Here is a 22,178-nt window from a genome sequence, read left to right as displayed (position 1 = left end):
TAAATGTTGATTTTAAGAGAAAAAATTAGCACACTGTATCTAAATTAGAAATTTAGACAGAATAATCTATATTTTCATCTCTATGTCACTAGCCACTCTAAAGCACTTTAACTAATCTAGCTTCATCTAAGACAGAACTAATTTTATTTAAAATTCCCCACAGTCACATATTCCATAACAAAAAATGAAAAACATCAACTTTATGACAAAACATAAATAGGCCAGATCTTTCTATGGAACATTTACATGTTTAAAGGGAGAAAACCTAGCTAAAAGAAACACAAATACTGAAGCAGATCTAAGGAGCTAATAAACACTTAAACTTACTGAAAAAGTCTTTAATGATGTTCAACCAATCCATTTTGCTCAAAATCCTGTGTTCTCTTTCTTTCAGTCGGTCATACAGCTCGGGATAATTCTCAGTGAGCTTCCTGGTCTGTTCTTCAACACTGAAACTCCCCACACCCAATCCATGTGACTTGGCTCATACCCAAACAATAAAAGGTTTTCTGAGGCTTCTCCCTTTCCGAAACTTTTGATCTTTACAAGAACTTGCTTAACAAGTATGTCATGTCTGCCACAAAAAACACTCTAACTTTCAAATGTAAAAAAAAAATTTTAAAAGGTGGCCTAAGCATTTATTTGATAATATTTACTAAAGCGATTTTTTTCCCTTGCTAGTACTAAGTCCTATCTCCATCCTTTTTGGTATTTTCCCTTTCTTTTTCTGTTTAACTCTTAGTAACTGGTATAATCAGGAGCAGCCTGGTCCATTAATTACTTTGGGGAATTTCCAACGTAACAAATGGCTGGGTGCAAAAGTTTAAAGTACAGGGAAATGGTTGGCTGGATGAAATTGCCAGATTATCATCATTCCAGCTATATGAACAAATGACTTAAATATATTTCATAGAGCACTTTAAGTTCCCCTAAAAAAGCAACACCACATAAGTGAAAAGAAATAAATCATATACTAGTTAACTATGGCTTAAACAGCTGACTAAAACATTATCAATACACTAGATTTCATAGAGCACTTTAAGTTCCCCTAAAAAAGCAACACCACATAAGTGAAAAGAAATAAATCATATACTAGTTAACTATGGCTTAAACAGCTGACTAAAACATTATCAATACTGTCAAGAAAAAGTAAATAAGGTTTTCTTGTATAAACATATCATTTTAAAGATACCTAATTTGGTTTCTGAAAAACTCTATTAATAAACACTAAAATCAGAATTCCTCCCACCTTATCATACTAATTTTTAAAATGTTCTTTGCCAAATGTCAAATGGACTTTTATCATATCTTCTTAGTAACTTCTAGCAATTTTTAGAAAAACTGGACCAGTTGTGTATGTCCCTGACCCTTCCTGTATATTCACCAATAACACTGAGATCCTTGGCTGATGAAGAAAGTTAACTTGCTCTTTGCAAGTCCTTAAATCAGCATGTACATACAGTTTTGTTGAGAAAAAAGGATTTTAAAAGATCAAAAATTATTGGTTCTGATTCTGGCTTTACAAGTGACTATGGACAAATCATCTAAACCTCTAAAAACCTCTAACTACGAACAATGTTCAAATAGTGTTCAAATTTCGAAGATCCAAGCAAAAGTTACTTCAACTGTGTCACCTGATGGATCAGTGATTATCTAGCTAATATTCTACGCTTAAAATCACTCTGGAATGTTACTGATTTCACACTTGGAAATTATTTGTTCTACGTTTGTATCACACTCTAAATCTATGACGAATTTTGCTACTGTTTTGAAAATGTTACAACTGTCTATTCAAGAGCATTAGTTTTTACTTTTATTATTCATAATAATTAAATTAAAAGGAGAAAGTAGGATAACAACCTCCATCATGAGGATGCATGAGAAACAATAAAAACTAACTTAAGATAATTAGTGGTAAAACACAAAAGTATTTTATTTAAGCCAATTATTTTAGCTACCAAATTACCTTTCCAAGTAGAAATTTTCAACATTCTTTTCTGCATATGTAGAAAGCACAATGCTAGGTAATGGCATGTTTTCCTGAATACCAACAATCAAATACAGTCCCTCCCCAACTCCTTTCCTGTTAGCCAAGAGGGAAAGGACAAAGAACAGAGGTCAATCCTCACCCCTCCACATTTCCTTCCTCTCAGCTTAGCCAAGGGAAGAGTAAAGCAAAGACCTCTGTTTTCTTGTACCAACAAAGAGACCCAGAGGAAAAAGGAATCAGAGAAGGAAAGGAAAGAAACAGGAGAAAAAAAGAGAGATGGATTGTAAAAGGCTGATTATTTGTGGTAGGCTACATATGATTCCATAATTAAAACTACAGAAAAAAAATGATATAATTATTTTTTAAAGTTGAGGTTCCTAACTAGGAAACCAGTGGCTTAAACACTAGACCAATTGGTATTTAAGTTCATGTCAAAAATAAGACTGCCCTTATTTAGCTAGTACTAAAGATTGAGGCAGACAGTAAACACCTTAGGTCTAAAAGCCATAAAGTCAGAGGGCATCTAGTCCAGCCCCTTTATTTTATAGACAAAGAAACTGAGACCCAGGGAAGTGAAGTAACTTGGCCAGGATGGCATAAAGTAGTGGGGATCAGAAATAGGATGTGAATACAGTTTCTCTGACTCACAAAGCACTCTTTCCACTGTACTATGCTGCTCCCCTACACTCTAGAATCAGTCTACAAACTTGTTCATTAGAGTCATTCTTGCTGACTTTTACATTACAAATTCTAGAAACATTTTGTTCAAAACTACAGCAAATTGTATGGAGTAGCATGGAGTGGCAGACATCTTTGAACTTGATGTTACCTACCTGAATCTATATTATTTAACAAACTCTCCTACGTTGCTGACTCTTGGACCTGGCTCTGCCTGATTAACCTGGTACCATTAATGCACTCATACTTCAGCATGAGCTAAGTATTTTAATCAATTTCAGCAAACATTTATTAGTCACCTACTAACACTTACCTAGATGGCACAGTGGACAGAGTGCCAGGCCCAGAGTCAGGAAGACCTGAGTTCAAATCTGTCCTCAGACACTAGCTGTGTGACCTTGACCCAAGACAAGTCATTTAACCCAGTCTGCCTCAGTTTCCTCATCTGTTGATGATGAATGACTGGAGAAGGAAATGGCAAACCACTCCAGTATCTTTGCCAAGATAACCCCAAGGGGTCACAAAGAGTTGGATATAACTGAATACTTACCTAAAGTATCCTTTAGATTTTTTACAATAGAAGCTTTCCTAGCACTGTTTTTCCTTTCAACATAGTTAGAAGGCACAAAACCAGTTCTGTTCATAGAATTTCGAACTCTCCACCAGGACTTAGAATCATCCAGTAGCCAAAGTCTTTCATTCTTCTTGATGTCAAGCTCTTGCTCTTGCTGGGCCACATAATCAAATTTGGCTACCACCACCACCTCTTCTGCCATCTTCTAGTAGCTTTGGCACTGTCAATATAAAAGGTATAGAAAATTAAAAATTATTCCCTTTAAGGCAAAGTGCCAAGAAATCAGGACTGAAGATAGTATTTGGACATATGATGCTCCATATATGCTGGTTTGAATTAGGATTTTTCAAGTCCCAAGTTTTTTATCTGTACATTCTATATATTATGTTAAAAGATCTTGAATTTCAAATTTCATCTGATATTGGAACACTTGAAGAAAGGCATACTTGTTAGCAAATCACTGCATCTTTCTATTTCAAAATTACTTTGCCCTGTTTACAGGGTCAAAAATAGAAGCTAGCAAAGGGGACAGATAGTTAGAGGTTATCAGGGAGAACAATAAAGGTGTATGTTGTCTTGGCAGCCAAGGAGACAAAAGCATCCAGAAAGAAGGGGAATTCAGAAATGTCAAATGCTGCAGAGAGACCAAGGTCATAGAACTGCAGATTCAGAAATGGCAGGGAACTTAAAGGTTATTTACTCCAACTCCCTCAGTTTATAGGTAAATGATAGCCTAAAGAGGCTAAGTGATTTGTCCAAGATCAACTGGTATTTGAACCTTTGTCCTCTGAATCTATCCAAAGCGTTCTTTCCATAGCATCACATTGCCTTCTGTGAAGGATGAAAACTGGGGAGACACACACACACACACACACACACACACACACACACACACAGAGTGAATTTCCTTTTCTTTTATACTCTCAGCCATTAGGATTTTGTGTTTTAGTTTTTTAATATTATTTGTTAAATCGTATATTATTGGTTATCTGTATTGTATTTTATTCCTCTATCACTTTAAAAACCACAGCAGTACAGGAACCATGCCTTTTATAAACTTTGTATTTCCTAAGGCCGGGCACAGTGCTGTGTGCTGTCAGTATTTAATAAATATTGTTTTGTGTCATACTGTTGGTTGTATTATATGCACTTCTAATTAACTTAATTCTACTGTATTATTTCTGAATTTGTACATACTCTTTTATTTAATAAGCCATATTTTGTGATCTTGAATATGTGCAGACAGGTTAGGAGTAGAAGGGAAAGGTGAAGTAGGTTCTAGAAAAGAATGCTTGCAAACAGTGGCAGAAGAAGGGTGACAAGTAATTAGGGATGAGGTGAACCATATGTCTGAACTGAAGGAATCAAGTCAGCTCAGTGGCAAGGAAAGTTCAGGAGGCTCATTATTTTCAGTGGGCATGCAGGCATCAGGGAATTTTAATAAAGGGTACAAGTTAAAATAGCCCTTAGGGTTGAAGGCAAGGTCCCTTGGACTGATTTGAAAGAGGAACTTGTGCCTAAAGTAGAGCTAGAATCTAGCCACTAGATCTTTGTACCCTTCATATCAATACCTCACAGAGCACACAGCACTTAAATTTCACTTTTTTTTTCCTATTCCTTCTTCCCTTATCTTCCAAATAACACAATGGTATATAGTTAGGGTAGATATTTCTACATAAGAAAAAAAGATTAATCTTCATCAGTTTACTGAGCCCTCACGGCTATGAAGAATGCAATTGGAAAAGAAATACAATTTTAGTCAAAATACCATCTTCTCATCTTTAGAACTTATGCTTTTAAGAAGGGCAAATATTAAGGCAGACTACAGTAGAAAAAAGCAAAGATCAATCAGAAAGACACCTCAATGATGGTCAAAGAATTTTTGTTAAAGAATAGAAAAAATATTAATAAATTTTAAAATCTGCATTTCCTCAGATCTCTCTGAACCAATGATATGAAAAAACTCACAATAACAAAATCATGTTGTTCATTACTTAACCACTTACCAATAGGGTCAACTGTGACTGAGACTTTATTCTTTTTTAAATTTTCTTTTCTCTAAACAGAACTGAAAATGATATATTTTAAGTACTCTTCAAAAATTAAAGCTATCTATAGTTATGTTTAAAAAAATCCTCTAAATCACTACTGATTAGAGAAATGCAAATTAAAACAACTTTGAGCTACCACCTCATACCTATCAGATTGACTAATATGACAGAAAAGAAAAATGACGAATGTTGGAGGAGAGGTGGAAAAAACAGCGACACTAATGCATTGTTGATGGAGTTGTGAACTGATCCAACCATTCTGTAAAGCAATTTGGAACTATGCCCAAAGGGCTAGAAAACTATGCATACCTTTTGATGCAGCAATACTATTGCTGGGTCTATATCCCAAAAAGACCAAAAAAAAAAGGGGGGGGAAAGACTGAACAACTGTAGTATATGACTTTGATGGAATACTAAGAAAGGATAAACAGGATTGTTTCAGAAAAACCTGGGTAGATTTATATGAATTGATGCAAAGAGAAATGAGCAGAATTAGGAGAACATTGTACATAATAACAGCAACAATGTATAATGATCAACTGTGAATGACTTAACTATTCTCAGCAATACAACATTCTAAGACAATGATGAAAAATGCTATCCACCTCCAGAGAAAAAATTGATGGAGTCTGAATGCAGACTGAAGCATCCTTTTTTTAACTTTATTCTTCTTGTTTTGTTTTGGTTTGGTTTTTTTGGTCTGTGTTTTCTTTTGCATCATGGCTAATATGGAAATATGCCTTGCATGACTTCACATGTATAATTTATATAAATTTTGCTTACCTTCTCAAAAAGGAGGAATGGGAGGGAGAGAATTTGAAATTCAAAATGTTAAAAAAAACCAATGTTAAAAAATTTTTTACATATAATTGAGAAAAAAATGAAATAAAAGAGAAAGAAAGAAGACACAAGGAAGGTCACTAAAAAAGCATTCTTCAATATTTAGATGAAGGATGTGACATATGTGCAAATGTGTATGTATACACAAACATGTTTATCACTTTGATACTGAAAGCTGATCAGTACAACAAAAAATTGCAACATTATGCATCATCATCTAGAGAAAAAAAAATTTAAAAGAAACCTAAGAGGATCAACAAATCCAAGTCACTCATTTTAAAAATGAGACAACTGAGTAAAATCTAAGACAAGATCATTTTCATAAATACAAGTTTTCTTAGGCGTCTTTCTAACTCAAGTAATACACTAAGGCTAATCAAATTTATTACGTAAATAATATCTCCCTGCCTCAGTTTCCTCAACTGTAAAACAGGAATAATAATAATAGCACCTATTTCCCAAGGATATTATGAGGATCCAATGGCAAAATATTTGTAAAGCACTGAGCAGCTCCTCCCTCCCCTCCTTTCTTCAGTCCTTTCCCCCCTTTTCCCTTTCCCCTTCCCTTTCTTCCTTCCTCTCCCTCTGTCCACATAGGGCATGGGTTCCCAAAGTGGGTGATACCACCCCCCGGGGAGGGGGAAGGGGCCTTGGAACAATGAGGGAGGAGGTGGTGCAAATTTTAAAAAAAGTCAAAGGGTTAAATAAAGTAGCTTTCCAGGGAATGCTGAGTAATTTTTTTTAAAAAAGGGGAAGGTAGACCAAATAAGTTTGGGAACCTCAGACATAAGGTATCATACCCTTACCAGCAGGTGTTCTGCCCAAAGGAATGTAAATTTTGATCTCTGAAATCTGACAAGTTATCTTGTGTTTACAGGCTAGATTTCTTTCTTAAGGACCATGCCTTAAAGCCAATTCACTTTGGCTCTCATTGAACAGCCAACGATATATCCCAGTCTAAGCCCCATTTACTGCTTATGCTTGGGCCCAGATTGGCTCATAGTAAATGTAAATAGCAATTATTTCTGTTTTGGCCAGAAACTCTGAAGGTCTTCCCCTCTCACACTGTTTTTTTTTTTAATTAGGTAAAAGAGGCCATTCTTTGACACATTTCTTACCTAGCCTTAATCACTGAATGGGCACTGCCTCAGCCAAACTGAGACCTGTTAAAGACCATAGCTTAAAAAGGCCAACATCTCCCACTGCATTGGAAGCCATCTCTAGTCATCCTGATCTACATTTGTCTACTGGACCCAGATGGCTCAAGGGGAGAAATTGAGGCTGATGACTTTGCACAGCCCTCCCTCACTTAAATCTAATTCACTTGCAAGTCCATGGCATCACCTTCTGATGCCATGGTTCTCATTGAGAATGAAGGGCAAACAACAAATACTCCCACAGCAATACATTATCCAAAATTTTAAAATACATGTTAACTCAAAACAGCTCTCAAAACAATTGCAAACAATATGAAAGACTATTCACTAATAAGAGAAAGGCAAATTTTTAAAATCTCTGAAGTTTCACTTCAAAAATGATAAAGGCAATAAATGCAACTGTGGATTGGAATGATCTAGGAAATGACTTCATGGACAAAAAAACTGTAGCTGGTCCTTAAAAGATATATAAGATTTGACTAAGCAGGGGAAAAAAAGCTTTTTTTGCATAAAATCACATGTTTATGAAGAAACAATCAAGTGGGTACACATACATTAACATCCTGAACGTAAGAAACATAATTTCACAGAAAAAACATTTCCAAAGACAGATCAGAATGAAATTAATTAAATCAAGAAAGGTTTCCTAGAAAAGGTGAATTTTCTGATTTGGGAGTTTATAAAAGGATACACACAGATTGGCTGAAAGAGAAGTATTCCAAGCAGGAGAAATATTATATATAATGTTACATGTATTCTAATTCCTCAGAACGGAATAAGAAAGATATGTAGAGAGGTTCTTCCAACAGATTACTTTAGCAAATATCAACCAGGTTATATAGTCTTGCGTCAACAATAACGTACATGGGATTTCTACCTTGGTACCCTGGGGTCACCTCAAATTAAAGATGCTTCAAACCAGCTCCCCTTTCCAATCTCCCTGTTTTTGTTAGTGACATAACTGCTCTCCACACCATCTTCCACAAAAAAGTCAGCCATTAATCAATCACTTGATAAATAAGCATTTACTAAATGTTTTAATACAGGATAGGCACTGAGCTAAGGGCTGAGGATATAAGAAAAAAGCAAAAGTCCTTGCCCCCAAGGACTGAGATTCTCAAGGGAATGAGGCAACGTATGTAAAACAGAATATGAGATAAGTAGGGTAGACTGACAGAAACCTGCGTAGCGCTGGGGAGATTAAGAAAGACAAAACAATCCCTGCTCTCAAGGAGCTCACAGTCTAATAAAACAATTACGTACAAACAAGATGTATACAGGATAAATTGGAGATAATCAAAAGAAGGAAGGCACTAGCACTGAAGACTGGAAAAGCTGCTTGTACAAGGTGGGATGTTAGCTGGGACTTGAGGGAAGCCAGAAGATGGAGGTGAGGAAGGAGAGAATTCCAAAGACGGGAGACAGGAATGAAAGATTATTAGAAATGTAGAAAGGGACCTAGTTTTGGGAGTTTTAAATTTCAAAGGACTTTATATTTGATCCTGGAGGTAATGGGGGGTCACAGTTATTATGTATGGAATGCATATACTATAGGTAAATCATGCTAACGGCACTGTGGGGGTCAGATTGAAGTGAGAGACAAGGCAAGAAAACCTATGAGAAGGCTACTATGACAATCCAGGTGGAGAAGTGATAAGGTCTAAATTAGTTCCTGTGTGAGTGAAGAGAAGGGGAAATTTATGAGAGCTGTTGCAGAGAAAGAAATCATAAGATTTACAACTGACTGGATATGTAGGATGAGCGAGGGAAGGGTTGAGGATGACCCAAAAGTTGGCGGGGTGGATGGCAGGGTCTTTAGCAGTAATAGGGAAGCTGAGAAGATGGATGGGTGGAGGGGAAGGGTGTGGAAATAATGAGTTCTGTTTTGGACATGTTGAGTTTGAGATATCTTAGGGACATACAGTTCAAAACTGACTAAAAGACAGGTGATGATGCAGGGCTGAAGCTCAAGAGAAACTAAAGCTGGCTACACATATCTAGGAATCATCTAAATAGAGACAAATGACTCCATGAAACCGATGAGGTCTCCAAGTAAATGTGTATAGAGAAGGCCCAGGGCAGAACCTTAAGGGACACACAGAGTTAGTAGAAGTGACATGACGATCCAGCAAGAGAGACTGGGGAAGGACTGTCAGGAGAATCAAGAGAACAGTTATAAACAGTTATAAAAACCTGGAAAGAATAGAATATCCAGGAGAAGAGATCATTAGACTTGGTGATTAAGAAACCACTGTTAACTTTGGAGAGAGCAATTTCAGTTTAGTGATGAGGCTGGAAGCCAGAAAGCAGAGGAGAGGAACAGGAGGCAACAACTACAGAGGGCTTTGGTGAGCGTGGTAGAATCTAGCAAGGGATTTTTTAAGGATGGGGAAGATGTGGATGCATTTATAGGTGTAGAAGGGAAGGAGTTAGCAGAGGATGAGACTGAAGACTAAAGAGAAAATAGAGATGATGAGCTAGCCTATCAATTTTTCTTTTCTCAAACTTTGTCTCTTAGATTCTGTAACAAAGCAATTTTACAATTGAGATGAGGGGGTGAGATAGATAGGTCACTTCATCATCAAAGACTGGAATGAAGAAGATATTAGGGGATGATGTCAGAGAGATGTGAGATGGGGAGAAGAAGGGGGAGTTCTGTCAAGGCAGAGCTCATGACAAATGGCCTCAATTTTTTTCAGTGAAATATGAAGAGAGATCCTCAACAAAGATCTGTTATCGGGGGGTTTTTCTTCCAAATATCCCTCATCTATCTCTTCCTCTTCATTTTCACAACCACTATATTAGTGCAAATCCTCATCAGCTCATACATGGATTACTGTAACAGCCTTCTAACAAATCCCCCTTCCTATTTCCTATATAATTCTGTCAAGACTAACTTTCTTTAAACACTAATTTATCATGTCACCCTCCACCTCAAAAACCTGAGCTACCATCAGTAACTTTGCTTTCAAGGACCTCTATAATCTTGCCCCACCACATATATGTATGTGTCTGTATATGGGTGTGTTTATCTTTATCTTCTATTATTCCTCAAAACGTATCCTCTATTCTAATCATATCTGTCTCTTCAATATCCCACAAATGTCCAATGTATTGTCTCACCTCCATGCTACTGACTGTTTTATCTTAGAGTAGAAAGGAAAGGAAAAGAAGGGTATGTTGCCTCCTCCCCACCTCCAGCATAGAATGCCCTCCATTCTTCTCCTCTCCTATACTATACAGATTCTACCTTTCTTCTAGACTCAGCTTTAGTCCCATTTCCTATATGAAGTCTTTCCTAGCTAAAGAAATAGTAATAATAATAACAGTTCTCTAATGGAAAAGAATCCTGGGCTGGAAGCCAAAAGTCCTGGGTTCTGGACACTACTAACACTAATTCAGTAAGTCATTTCCTCTTTCTAGAGTTCCCCTTTATAGCACTTGATTATGTACTTTTTTGTTGTTCAATACTTTCATATGCATATTCATTTTATATTCCTAATTAGATTATAATTTTCTTTTGTTTCGGGATTATAAATCATCTTTCTTCAATTCTTCAATGGGTTTTTGGTATGATCCATATGGGATATTCCCTCTAATGGTACAGACTATAACCCATCTACAATTTGTCCATCTGTATGACTCCAAAATGCCAGGCCCTCTTCTGGGTCTCTTGACATTATATAGATATTAATGTAACACACACAAGCTATTCATCTCTTAAACCTTAAGGGTTAACCCATTGGGGGGGGGTGTATATTATCTCTGATAACTTACAACCCAAAATGATGTAATTGGTTATTGATAATTTCTCGCAGAATACTTATTCACACTATGCATCTCTCTTCCGCCCTTTGTGTGACCTGCAATTTTGATACTTTATGGAGATTATAGTATTCCATGATTTGCAGTCATACAATATCATCAGAGAAAATATTAGTCTTAAAAGGTAGGTTTTTGTTCTAGGGAGAGGTTTAGGTTCAAAAAAAAGCACTGAAAAATTTCCCAAATCCAATCTAGCCCACTCTCTTTCTCCTATTCAATTCTGGGCCCAGTTACTGGCCATCTGCAGTGTTTGTTTAGATGTCTATAATGGACAATCATCCTGCATATTATAATGTTAGAAAATAGATATTCTTCATCCACTTGATTTTTCCTATATGGATTAAGATGAACCCTTTTGAGGGATTACTGATCTCATTTAGAAAGCTCTGCAATGTTTTGTGGTTTGATGTCATTGACACAATGTTCTCTGGAAACAGGAGCATCTGGAGCACTATACCAATCTACAAGAGGTCCTTCTTCCATTCAAACTACACTGAACAGAGGTAAGCATGTGTCTTATTGTTTTACCTATAGTTTGATTTAGTTAGAAGACATCTGAACAAAATTATTTCTGCTGTTACACACACAATAGCTAATTTTATATCTCACTTCAGGTTTAAAGTACTTTACATATATTATTTCATTTGATAATATCAAATTATATATCAAGGACTCTTGCATGATTTTAACATATGGATGGGAGATACTTTGTTGGAAGAGTCTTCATGGCTGCATTTTGCTCTACTGAAGCAGATGCCTTTTTTTTTATAGTCAACAAACTATTGTATATATAGTATAAAAAACTACAGTATAACAGGACTGTATATTTGCTACACCTTTTGGTCAATCATGTGATTAGAAAGATGTGCTACAGAATATGTGAGAAAACAACGATAAAACATGGACTAACTTTCAGATAAAAGCAAAGACCGAGAAAAGTAGAAAGTCTACCCAGAAATATGTGGGTCCTAGGCAAAAAGTCTGTTCTAAATTGTTACTGCTCTAAGTAACTCAGAATAAAAAGGAGGGTCATGCCATTTGTTTGTGCCTTAAGTAGTGATAACAGTGGAAAGCTTTGAAAAGCTATTTAGAATCATATTTTTTTCTCTGTTCTTCCACATGAACTTCATTAACTTTTTTTTTTGGCTTAAAAAAAATCAGACATTTGGGGTAACCTGGCATAGTGGATGACAGAGCATTAAATTTGAAATCAGGAAGGCCTAGGTTCAAATTCTGTCTCAAATAGCTTCTAGCTGTGGGAGCATGAGCAAGTCACGATGTTTCCAAGACTCATTTTCCTCATCTGTAAAATAAAGATGACAATAATCATACCCATATTATTATTATTATTAGGTTCAAATCAGGTTATGCAGGTAAAGTATTTTGCAAGTCTTAAAATGTTACACAAATGAGAGCTATTTTCACCCTACTGAAAAAGATAAAGGAAAGATCCATATCCCAATTATATCTTGATGTCTTTATTTTTCACTAGGCTATACTACTGACTTTTCTGACATGCCCCAGAAATGTCATCATCCTATAAGATCACACCTGCAATTCAACTCTTTTGGTCCCTCCTGATTGGATGGCTTCTCCCAGATCCTCCATTTGAAGAGATTGCCCAGGCCAGCTATAAATTCATATCTCAGCACGCTGCACTTTGGAATTCTCTACCTTGCTCAGCCCCCAGGATCCATTCATCCTGTCCTTCCCCCTTCCAGCTTCCTTTCAGCCAGTGCCTGGCACTTCATGAATGATTACTGATGATGAAGGTAAGGAAAATAACCATAAGATCCCAAAAAAGGTCACCATTTCAAAAGAGAAAATCACTTAAACGATTTTCAAGTGTAAGAAACTTTACCATATTAAGAATACAAGAAAAATTAGGTTCAAGTTTGAGTACTAATAAAGAATATCAATAAACAACTCTAACTCTAGCAAATACACCTAGCTGTGCGACCCTGGGGAAGTCATTTAACCATGCTTGCCTCAGTTTCCTCATCTGTAAAATGAGCTAGAGAAGGAAATGGCAAACTACTCCAGTATCTTCACGAAGAAAACACCAAACGGGGTCATCATGCACAGTCAAAAGTGACTGAACAACAACAACAGCATTCCTGAAGTTCTATTTGCACTAACAAAGTTCTATTTACCTTACGTTTATCTGTATGTATTTATATACACGTAAATTCCTTGACGCCAGGGACAGTTTCATTTTTGTCTGTATCTCCAGCACCTAGCATAATGCTTGGACATAAGTGAGCATTTAATAAATGTTTACGGATTGGTTAAAAAATGGTTTTTGAAAAATAGCCCCAGGTCAGTAATATTCTGGTTCTGCATCATAGAAATGTTACCACTGGTCCCACTCTGACCTTGGTGATGAACTGTCCCAGTTTATTGAATAGTTGTCCCTATATCCCAGTTTCCTAGCAACTTCAGTTGCTGTCTTCCCAGTGACTAAGTTCCCATCTTTACATATTAGTTTTCTGAACCCAGCTGCTCTAGCTCCCCAAGCCTAGATCCTACTATCTGCCCGAAAGGATCTTTTCTAACTACTTTCCCATATGGATGGCCAAATTTGCCAGCTTAGTGGATCTACTGATTGTCTGCCTGTTTGAAGCTTTCCAAATTCCCTATCTTTATCTGGTGACATCACAGAATTCAGAGTCCACCTCATTCACAGCATATGATATTTGTTTGTGTGCTTTTTTCTGCTTGGACTAATCTTCCAATCCTGCAATCAAGTCCCAATTGTAACCCTAAGTGCTCACCACAGATTAATGACATAATCATGCAAAAACTGTAGGATCACAGCCTGTTAAAGCTAAGCAAGGTAACATAATAAACATCATCTAGTGAAGTCCAAATCTTTTACTTTACAAATAAGGGGTCTGGGGCCCAAAAAAGCATCAAGATACAGATACCCAAACCAAGTTCTGGTATTACTTTGTTATGATAAATAAAAGACACAAGTTGAAGCCAAAGTACTTTATCAATGAGCTATGAAAACTAAGGAAGGTTGTAGAACTTACTTCTCTGGAGATCTTTATTACAAGGACAAGATTCCACCTCTCTGTGATGAGACAGATCAGCTTTAATGTTGGAGCAGGTTAGTGATTCACACTGTTCCAGAAGACATATCTGGATAGGGAAGGAAGAGCGTGGGGGAAGGAGGAGGTGTTTTGGTTTTTTAAATGGAGTTCAGGCAAACATTTTATTCCATTACATCCAACTACAGCATACATGATATCAGATGAGGGAAAAAAGGAAAGAAAAAAAGTAGCTTAAAAGAGTTTGGAAATTTCATCAAGTTTGAATAAGGACAGATGAGCTTTGCAGGTCCTTCAAGGGCAGTAATTGAAATGGCACACATATATGACAGAATGCTTTTAAGCACATATTGTATATATTGCTACGCACTCAGTGATGTTAAAAAAACCATGTCCTTCCCAGCCCATATGATTAATTATATTGTCCTGTCTTGCTTGTAAAACCAGCCCTATTTTACAGTCATATGTTATATTATTAGTCAATCAGAATGAGGGACCCACAATATCCAGATCATACTGAATATGCATGTCTCACCTGAATTTAATTTGGATAGGGTTAGCATGCATACACACACACACACACACACACACACACACACTCTTGATTTTATACAGAAAAGATTTAAAGGATATACACTAAATACCCTTTTCTCCTATTGTAAATAAGTAATTTCCTCCTACAGAGTTCTTTATTAAATTATCCAACACACACAGAACTAGAACTATTAACAAATACTATTTGAGACAAGATTTTTCTCTCTCTTCAATCATATCAATCATATAAAACATAACTTTTTGTGGAAAGGACTATTTTATTCTAGGTGAATAGTCAGGGAATACCTAGTTTTAGGGAAGAAAAAAATCTTCTAAGGAAAACTTGCTGTAATATCTGTTGTATTTTAACACATAATTTAACAGTTTCCTGTTCTGATAAAAATCGTTATCATAACAATACCCAAATGACTAACTCAGGAAGTTTGGTTGGATTATAGATCTCTCAGTAAACAACGAAGAAGAAAAAGAGACCCAATAAATAATTAAAATATATAATAATTAATAAAAGCATTTATAAAATAATGTTCTTTAATTTCAATTAAACTCCCTAAAACATTAAATCTTTCTAAATAATTTTCATTGTCTTGTGTACATTAAACTTAGGTAGAAAGCTTACAGTAAGAGACAAAAATGAATGGTCTGACTATAAGCAAAGATTATTTTTTAATTTCTTTTTCTTAAGGCATAAGTCATAACAACTGATTAAAAGGAACTGTACTAAGCATGATTTTCTTAATTATTCTAAAAGCTTACCACATCTAATTCCAAAACCATGATGGAAAAATAAAAAGAGTATCCAGTATACTATCTTATATATTAAGAATGTATCAGACTTTAGAGTGGTAACAAGAAATATTCTCTCTATTCTCTATGAAGGCCAAATCTACACAAAGTATTGAGTGCTATAAAAAAAATAGACCAGAAAAAAATATGAGATATTTAATTATTGTGCTTCACAGAAATTATGCAAAATTACAGGCAGTTCTTATAGGGAACTACGTAACTAGTATTACTTATAAAGTAAAACTAAATTATTATATTTTTTCCCTTCTGACTTTATATCTTATCCAGTACCTTATGTTGGGATGGGATTAGAACCACTGGAAACCACTAGACACTCAGGTACTAAAAGGTTTTAGAATGCAAACAACCATGCCTGCAAGGTGATTCAAATTAAGCGTAAGGTAAGTAAACCTTAAAGTACTACATAAACATTATTGTTATCATTATTATAAATAAGCTATATGTAATGACTGGCTAGAAACTGAGTCCTTAATAAAGGAATCTGATGTTAAGGTAAATTAGGGTCATTTATTAAAACATTTTGAAAAACAATTCTGAGTTCAGGGAATTTAAAAATGAGGAAGTTACTTGATTAGTTTCTCCTATTTTATGCCCCTCTCCATGCCCCTCTAAGTAGGATTAGGTGATAATTCTCCCATTTCCACCAGGGAGAGAAAAAGGACACTGATGCACAAGACTTAACATATCTAGAAGAGATCTGTTAAAGGACATTCTTCATAGCTGGCTGGAAACAGAAGTAGGATGCTGCAGACCTCTAAATCTGCATCCAGATCTGGGTGATAAGCATGACAGTACTCCAGATTGGGGTGCGATGGCAGCTACAAAAACGGCTTCTCAGCTTTCGTTTTTTGTATAGGAAAAGTCTTATTTGTTTCTGATATATGTTGGAGATACTATGTCCTTTTGAAGGAGTGGAGATTAGGGCCTTCCAGGACACTAATTGTGGGGAACAAGGTTTTATGTGTTACCTCTACTTCTACATGTATGCTTTAGGATCTTTGAGCACAGTAACCAAGGAAGACAAGAGTATGGGTCTAGCATGTTTCCTCATTTATTATAAAAGATTAGCTAACAAGGGTCTTAACAATAATAATAATGAAGGGTCTTACCTGTGATGCCAGGTGCTGTGTGACCATCTGAGCCAAAATGGAATTTCTAACTTTGAAGTTATTATTGGAAAAAGAGGGGAAGACTTTCTCAACTGAACTTTCTCAGCAGGAAAAAAGAAAACACAATGAACAATTAACATTTACACTATATATATCAAATCTCAAGTTCCGCCTTCCCAAAATATCTGGTAGGTGCCAGAATAACCTTGGGTTATTTTCTCAAGTGAGGTCTTATAGAGGTATTGGTGGGTTTTTCCTCCCTATGCTTCTAAAATGCTAACTCAGATTGCATAGGGAAAAATTTTCCAGTCACAGATCCTACTAAAGGAATAAAGACCCTACTTACTAATAGAGATGGGTATAAATGGGTATATGCAGGTATATATTCCACAACAAGCAATAATACTAAGTCACTTAAATTCCTCAGAATGAAGAATAGCAACTGTAGTTACAAAGTTCTAAGAAGCAAAACCATATCTTCATACACATAATAAAAAGGGATACAGAACTAGAGTCTAAACAGAAAACACCGAAGCAGGTAAAATTTGTTAGCTCTGCCATACAAGGCCACTAACTAAAGCTCACCAGGGACTAACTGGAACAAAGAGGACAGTCTGAGAAGGTACCTGGGTATCTTTAAAAGTGATGTTTAATATAATATAGTCCTCTACAAGAATCAACAAAGATAATCTAGACAGGTTGTGCTCCTTATTGAGCTACACAAAGAGTGACAAATAAGGCTGTAACAAATGCTTACAAAAATGTTTAAGTCACTAGGAGGAGAGGTAAAAGGAGGCATGGGGTGGGGGAGAAGAACAGTGAGAACAGGTTCTATATTGAATCTGGCACCTGGGAATATTGTGGCAGAGAGCAGAGGAGACAATCTTAGTAAAAAGGCAAGAGTGGGAGGAAAGGGGGTACATCCTGTGCTCAGGCAGGGAAGGGAAAAAAGGGTAGAGGAAGCCAACAATGGCTTATAATTGAGCACTACACAGGCTTACTGGTTGTCCTAAGTCTTAGGACTGAACCCAGAAGCCCTCTGTGCAATTAAAAAACCAGCACCCTTGAACAGGCACAAAATAGGAAACGTTAAGAGTATGGAATATTTTGATTTCTGTCTGGTGACTGATTAAGCAGCCTGGGCTGATGTCAAACTGAGTGAACTAGTACTAACTGCTAACAAGTGCAGATAAGCAGAATAAAGAAAGAAATGTCAAGTAGGAAGATAGGGTGGATTAAAGAACATTCCCAAGCACAACCCATAAGGGGCTCTAAGTCCACTTAAGAAATAGGAAACTGAGGCAACTATATATACCAATGCCTTGACCAGTTTGTGCTACACTGGTCTTCCTGACAAAAGCAATCACCAATATGATAGGTGTTAAAAGAAAGGTGATCTTTCTTTGTGAGGAATATCCTTTCTAGCCAACTTATTAGAACACAAGAAGAATTCTCAGATAGGAAAGAAGTAATCAATGAAGGAAGTCAGTGAGGAAAAAGGTACTGAGGGAGGAAAATGGAATAAAAACCAGAGTCAAAAGCTGGTGGTTAGAAGAATATAGTAATAATTTTAAAAATTGTGAACTGTTGGGAGTTAGTTATACACCTGATATTGGCCCCAGAAGGAAAAGATATATTCTGGAATTTGGTAATTGTCTTCTGGGGAATTAATATCTGACTAAGGGCCAGAGTGAGAGTAATGGGAAGGTAGAGAATGAATAAAGTAAGCCATTAAAGTAGTCAATACACCGTGTAGGAGACTGGACTAAACACTAAAGAACTTTACACTCTATGATTCTGTGAACTACACTTCTTTTCTTCTGTGGTGAACTTACATAATTTAGAGAAAAAGTATTTCTAGAAGCTGTGGATGATTGTTGAGAACAGATTCCATGTATGTTACATAAATTTTCACTTGAAAAAAAAACTTTAAAATCCAATTCAAAACATTTATCCTTGCCTTTTAGTCACTGGTAAAATCATTTTAAAGTTGGATTATCATCTAACCCAATTCTATTCCACAGATGAGAGAATCTGTGATTTAACCAATGTCATATTGCTAGGGACAAAATTATAATATAGGTCTTTCCACTGCCAAACCACTACTCTTTTCAAAACTGCATGCAAGAAAAGGAATTTCATGGTACAAAGCAAAAATGGAACATGGAGGCACCAAGAACATACATACCTTCACACAGACCATTACCCACTAGATGTCTTGCTCTTCAAAGACTAAGAGTAAATACAAGGATCTGCACACACTGGCTATTTGCAAGGTGGGTATCTATAAAATGGGGAGTAACAGTACCACACATCCTTCAAGTTCTGTATCCTCAATATCTACTTTTCTTTCATTTGCTTCCTTTCGTATACAGTGTTTTATATAAAGTTATATCATTTTTTACCTCCTTTATAGTCAATTATCTTAAGATTTCATCTATCTACAAAAGATCATTTGAATTAGTGGATAGAGAGCTGGCCTCAGAGCCAGGAAGACCCAAATTTGAGTTCCACCTCTGATATATATTTAACCTCTCAATGTTCTAAACAACTCTCTAGCAGTATGTTTCCAAAAAGGTGTCAACCTGCATTGATAGAGTTTTAAAACATGCAGGTGACATCTTCTGCTGTATTGCCACTGATTCCTCTCCCTCAAAATGAATCTCCAGGGACCTAGTCCAGGAAAAAGCTAAGATACTCAGATCTAATTCCAAGGTCCCTTTTCAGCTCTAAATCTACTTTTATGTTCTCATGAACTAAAACTTGCTGAAATATTTTAATCTATAATTTCATTAAGAGAAAGCATGCAATATTTAAAAATGCCAAAGTAAACTATACAAATTTATAAATGATTTGTTTTAAGAAAATCTAAAATGCCAAATTCTTAACTTATAAAACAAACAAGTTAAGGCACGGCTATTCATTTTATAAAAGAATTCACTACAAGGTTCTTCAAAAAAGATTAAGCTCTCCATGGGCATTTTAAAATAATTCCATCTATATATATAACTTTTAAGGAACATAACAGAGATAACAAAGTATAACTATACTACAACAGGAAGAAAGATAAAGATATGTGATTAAACCTTATTGTTGGGACGAGTCCTGCCTCAGATGGGAGTCCCCTTTGTAGATAGTAGTCATCCAAGGATAAAAGTATACAGTAAAATTCATATTACAAGAATAAGACGCCACAATAAGATCTAGTTAAACAAGTTGATTCTGTGAAAGACTTCGTATCCACACTGATACTGGGGAAGAAAAGGTAATATGAAATATATTATGCGGGACAAATGAAGTTGTAGGAGACACAGGTTACTTTAAAAATAAACTTTTATTGATATATTTTGTATTTATATCACCTCAATTTCCTCCATATACCTTTCCCTCTAAATAGCTATTCTATATTACAAATACATTTAAAAGAAAAAGAGAAAAAATCAACAAAATCAATATACTGAAAAAACAAAAACACATGCAATGCTCAAAACCTCTCCCTCTCCATTGTGGCAAACAAGCTGGGGGGAGGAGATAAGGTATCTTCTAACTCTTCCTTGGAACCATGCTTGTTCTTTGTAATTCTGAAACAATCACTGCTCTGAATATTCTCAGTTTTTATCATGTAGTACTTTCCTAAGTAATGTATGTTTTGAGATTTATAAACTATTGAGTTATGGAGTTTCATTACTTCTGACTCTCCCCTGTCTAGTCTGTCCTGTTGATCTACTTCTCTATTTCTCAACCAATATCAAATAGTTTTGATGTCTGCTGCTTTATAAGTCTATGGTATGGAAGGAAATGCTATTACCACTTTATCCCTACCTCTTTTCATTATTTCCACTGATATTCTAGATTTCTGTTCCTCCAAATGAATTGTTATTTCATGAAGTTCTGTAAAATATTGCTTTTTTGAATGGTATGGCATTAAAAAGGCAAATTAACAGTATGGACATTTTCATTACATTAGCATAGGCCATCCACGAACACTGATTATTTCGCCAGGTATTTAAGTTGTTCTTTATTTTTTTTAAGGAGCCCTTTGTAATTTAATCTATATAAGTATTCAGTGTGTTTTGGTAGACTGACTCCTAAACAGCTTATGCATTTTGTAGTTACCTGAACTAAGATTTCATTTTTTATTGTTGCCTCTTTAAATTTTGTTATTTTTATACAGAGATGTTACTGATTGTTAGTGGCTTTATTTTGTAGCCTGCAATTCTGCTGAAGTTATTATCTCAATTGGTATCTTTTCTGATTGTCTAAGCAAACTGTTATGTCATCAGAAAAAAGAGATAGTTTAATCTCCTCTTTAACCATCTTTCTTTCTTTTATGTTACTACTATTGTTATTATTTCTAGAATTATACCAAATATTGGGGAGAATGCGTATTTTTGCTTTACTGCTACATTTATCAGGAAAATTTCCAGTGTTTGCCCATTACACATAGTGATTACTTTTGGTTTTAAATACATAATTTATTATTTTTTAAATGATTCCCCAATATCTATACTTTGTAGACATTTTAGCATAAATGAGTACTGTACTTTGTGTCAAAGGCTCTTTCTACATCTAACGAACTTATCATGTGAATTTTTCCCCTGACAGCTGCATTAGCTGCATCCAAATTTTGGAGTGCTTTTTCACCATTATCATTGTCTTTTACAGAATTATTATTTCTCTGATTTATTCTCTGATTCATTTGTTACTTAGGATTTCATTACTGAATCTCCATTTAGGTTGGTGGTTTTTGTTCATGCTCCCTAAACTGAATACTATTTTTATCATTATGATCTAGAAAGGATACATTTATAAATTTCTACCTAACAGAAAATTTTTGTCAAATTTCCAGAGTGCTGAGAAATATATATCCCCAAGCAGTCACATTCAGAAGATATCCTAAGTCTTTTTAGCTCTAGTTTTTATAGCAATCTGCTCTAATCTTTATTTCCCTTTTTTGTGTTTCCATTAGATTTGTCCAAATCTAATAGATGGACATTAAAGTTGCCTATTACTATTGTTTTGCTATCCACATCTTCTTAGAATTCAGTTTTTTCTTTATAAATTTACATATAAATTTATATCCTTTATAAATTTATGTGTTCCAAACTTGTATTTGGAACACATAGTTCAATACTGATATTAGTTTGTTGTCTGTGCTTCTTTTCAGCATAATTAAATTTCCCTGTTCATCTCTATAATATAAGTTTCTGCTTTTGAAATTATGTCTAATAGCATGACTGCAGCTCCTGTTTTTTGGAGTATAGGCCAGAAAATGACCAAGACAGCACCCAACATTTTGGCCATCTAGAACACCACCTCATTAGTGCCAGGATTTAAACAAAATGCAAAGAAACCAGACTCCTTCAGAATGAGATATGATAAGAACAAGAGAAACTAATTAAAATACAGCACCTATAAGAAAAACATCCTGGTATAGTGGAGTTGGCCTCTTAGCACGCTCTGAGTTCCTGGGCTCAGGAACATCTGACACATACTGGCCTTTGACTCTAGGCAAATAACAACCTTTCAGTGCCCTAGACAA

The 22,178-nt window shown here is 35.5% G+C and overlaps 1 protein-coding gene across 8 annotated transcripts in view; it reads right to left on the bottom strand.

Annotated features, from left to right (window-relative positions):
• NCK1 (NCK adaptor protein 1) overlaps positions 1–22,178 on the bottom strand; it is a 78,450-nt gene that overhangs the window by 10,463 nt on the left and 45,809 nt on the right. For 5 of the 8 annotated variants that reach the window (XM_078146778.1, XM_078146775.1, XM_078146777.1 and 2 more), the window contains one exon: positions 3,219–3,462. In XM_078146778.1, coding sequence (XP_078002904.1) covers positions 3,219–3,444 — 226 coding nt within the window. In that variant the 5' untranslated portion in view covers positions 3,445–3,462. Of the gene's footprint in view, positions 1–327; positions 555–3,218; positions 3,463–14,150; positions 14,496–16,636; positions 16,734–22,178 lie in introns of those variants that run through there. The other 3 variants (XM_020986103.2, XM_078146776.1, XM_020986106.2) reach the window with 3 other exon arrangements.

The sequence above is a fragment of the Phascolarctos cinereus genome, unplaced genomic scaffold (genome assembly GCF_003287225.1).
Source record: "Phascolarctos cinereus isolate Bilbo 61053 unplaced genomic scaffold, phaCin_HiC Scaffold_726;HRSCAF=1367, whole genome shotgun sequence".
NCBI lineage: Eukaryota > Metazoa > Chordata > Mammalia > Diprotodontia > Phascolarctidae > Phascolarctos > Phascolarctos cinereus.
Note: the sequence above shows the minus strand (reverse complement) of the source record. Positions and strands in the feature narration are given on the sequence as shown.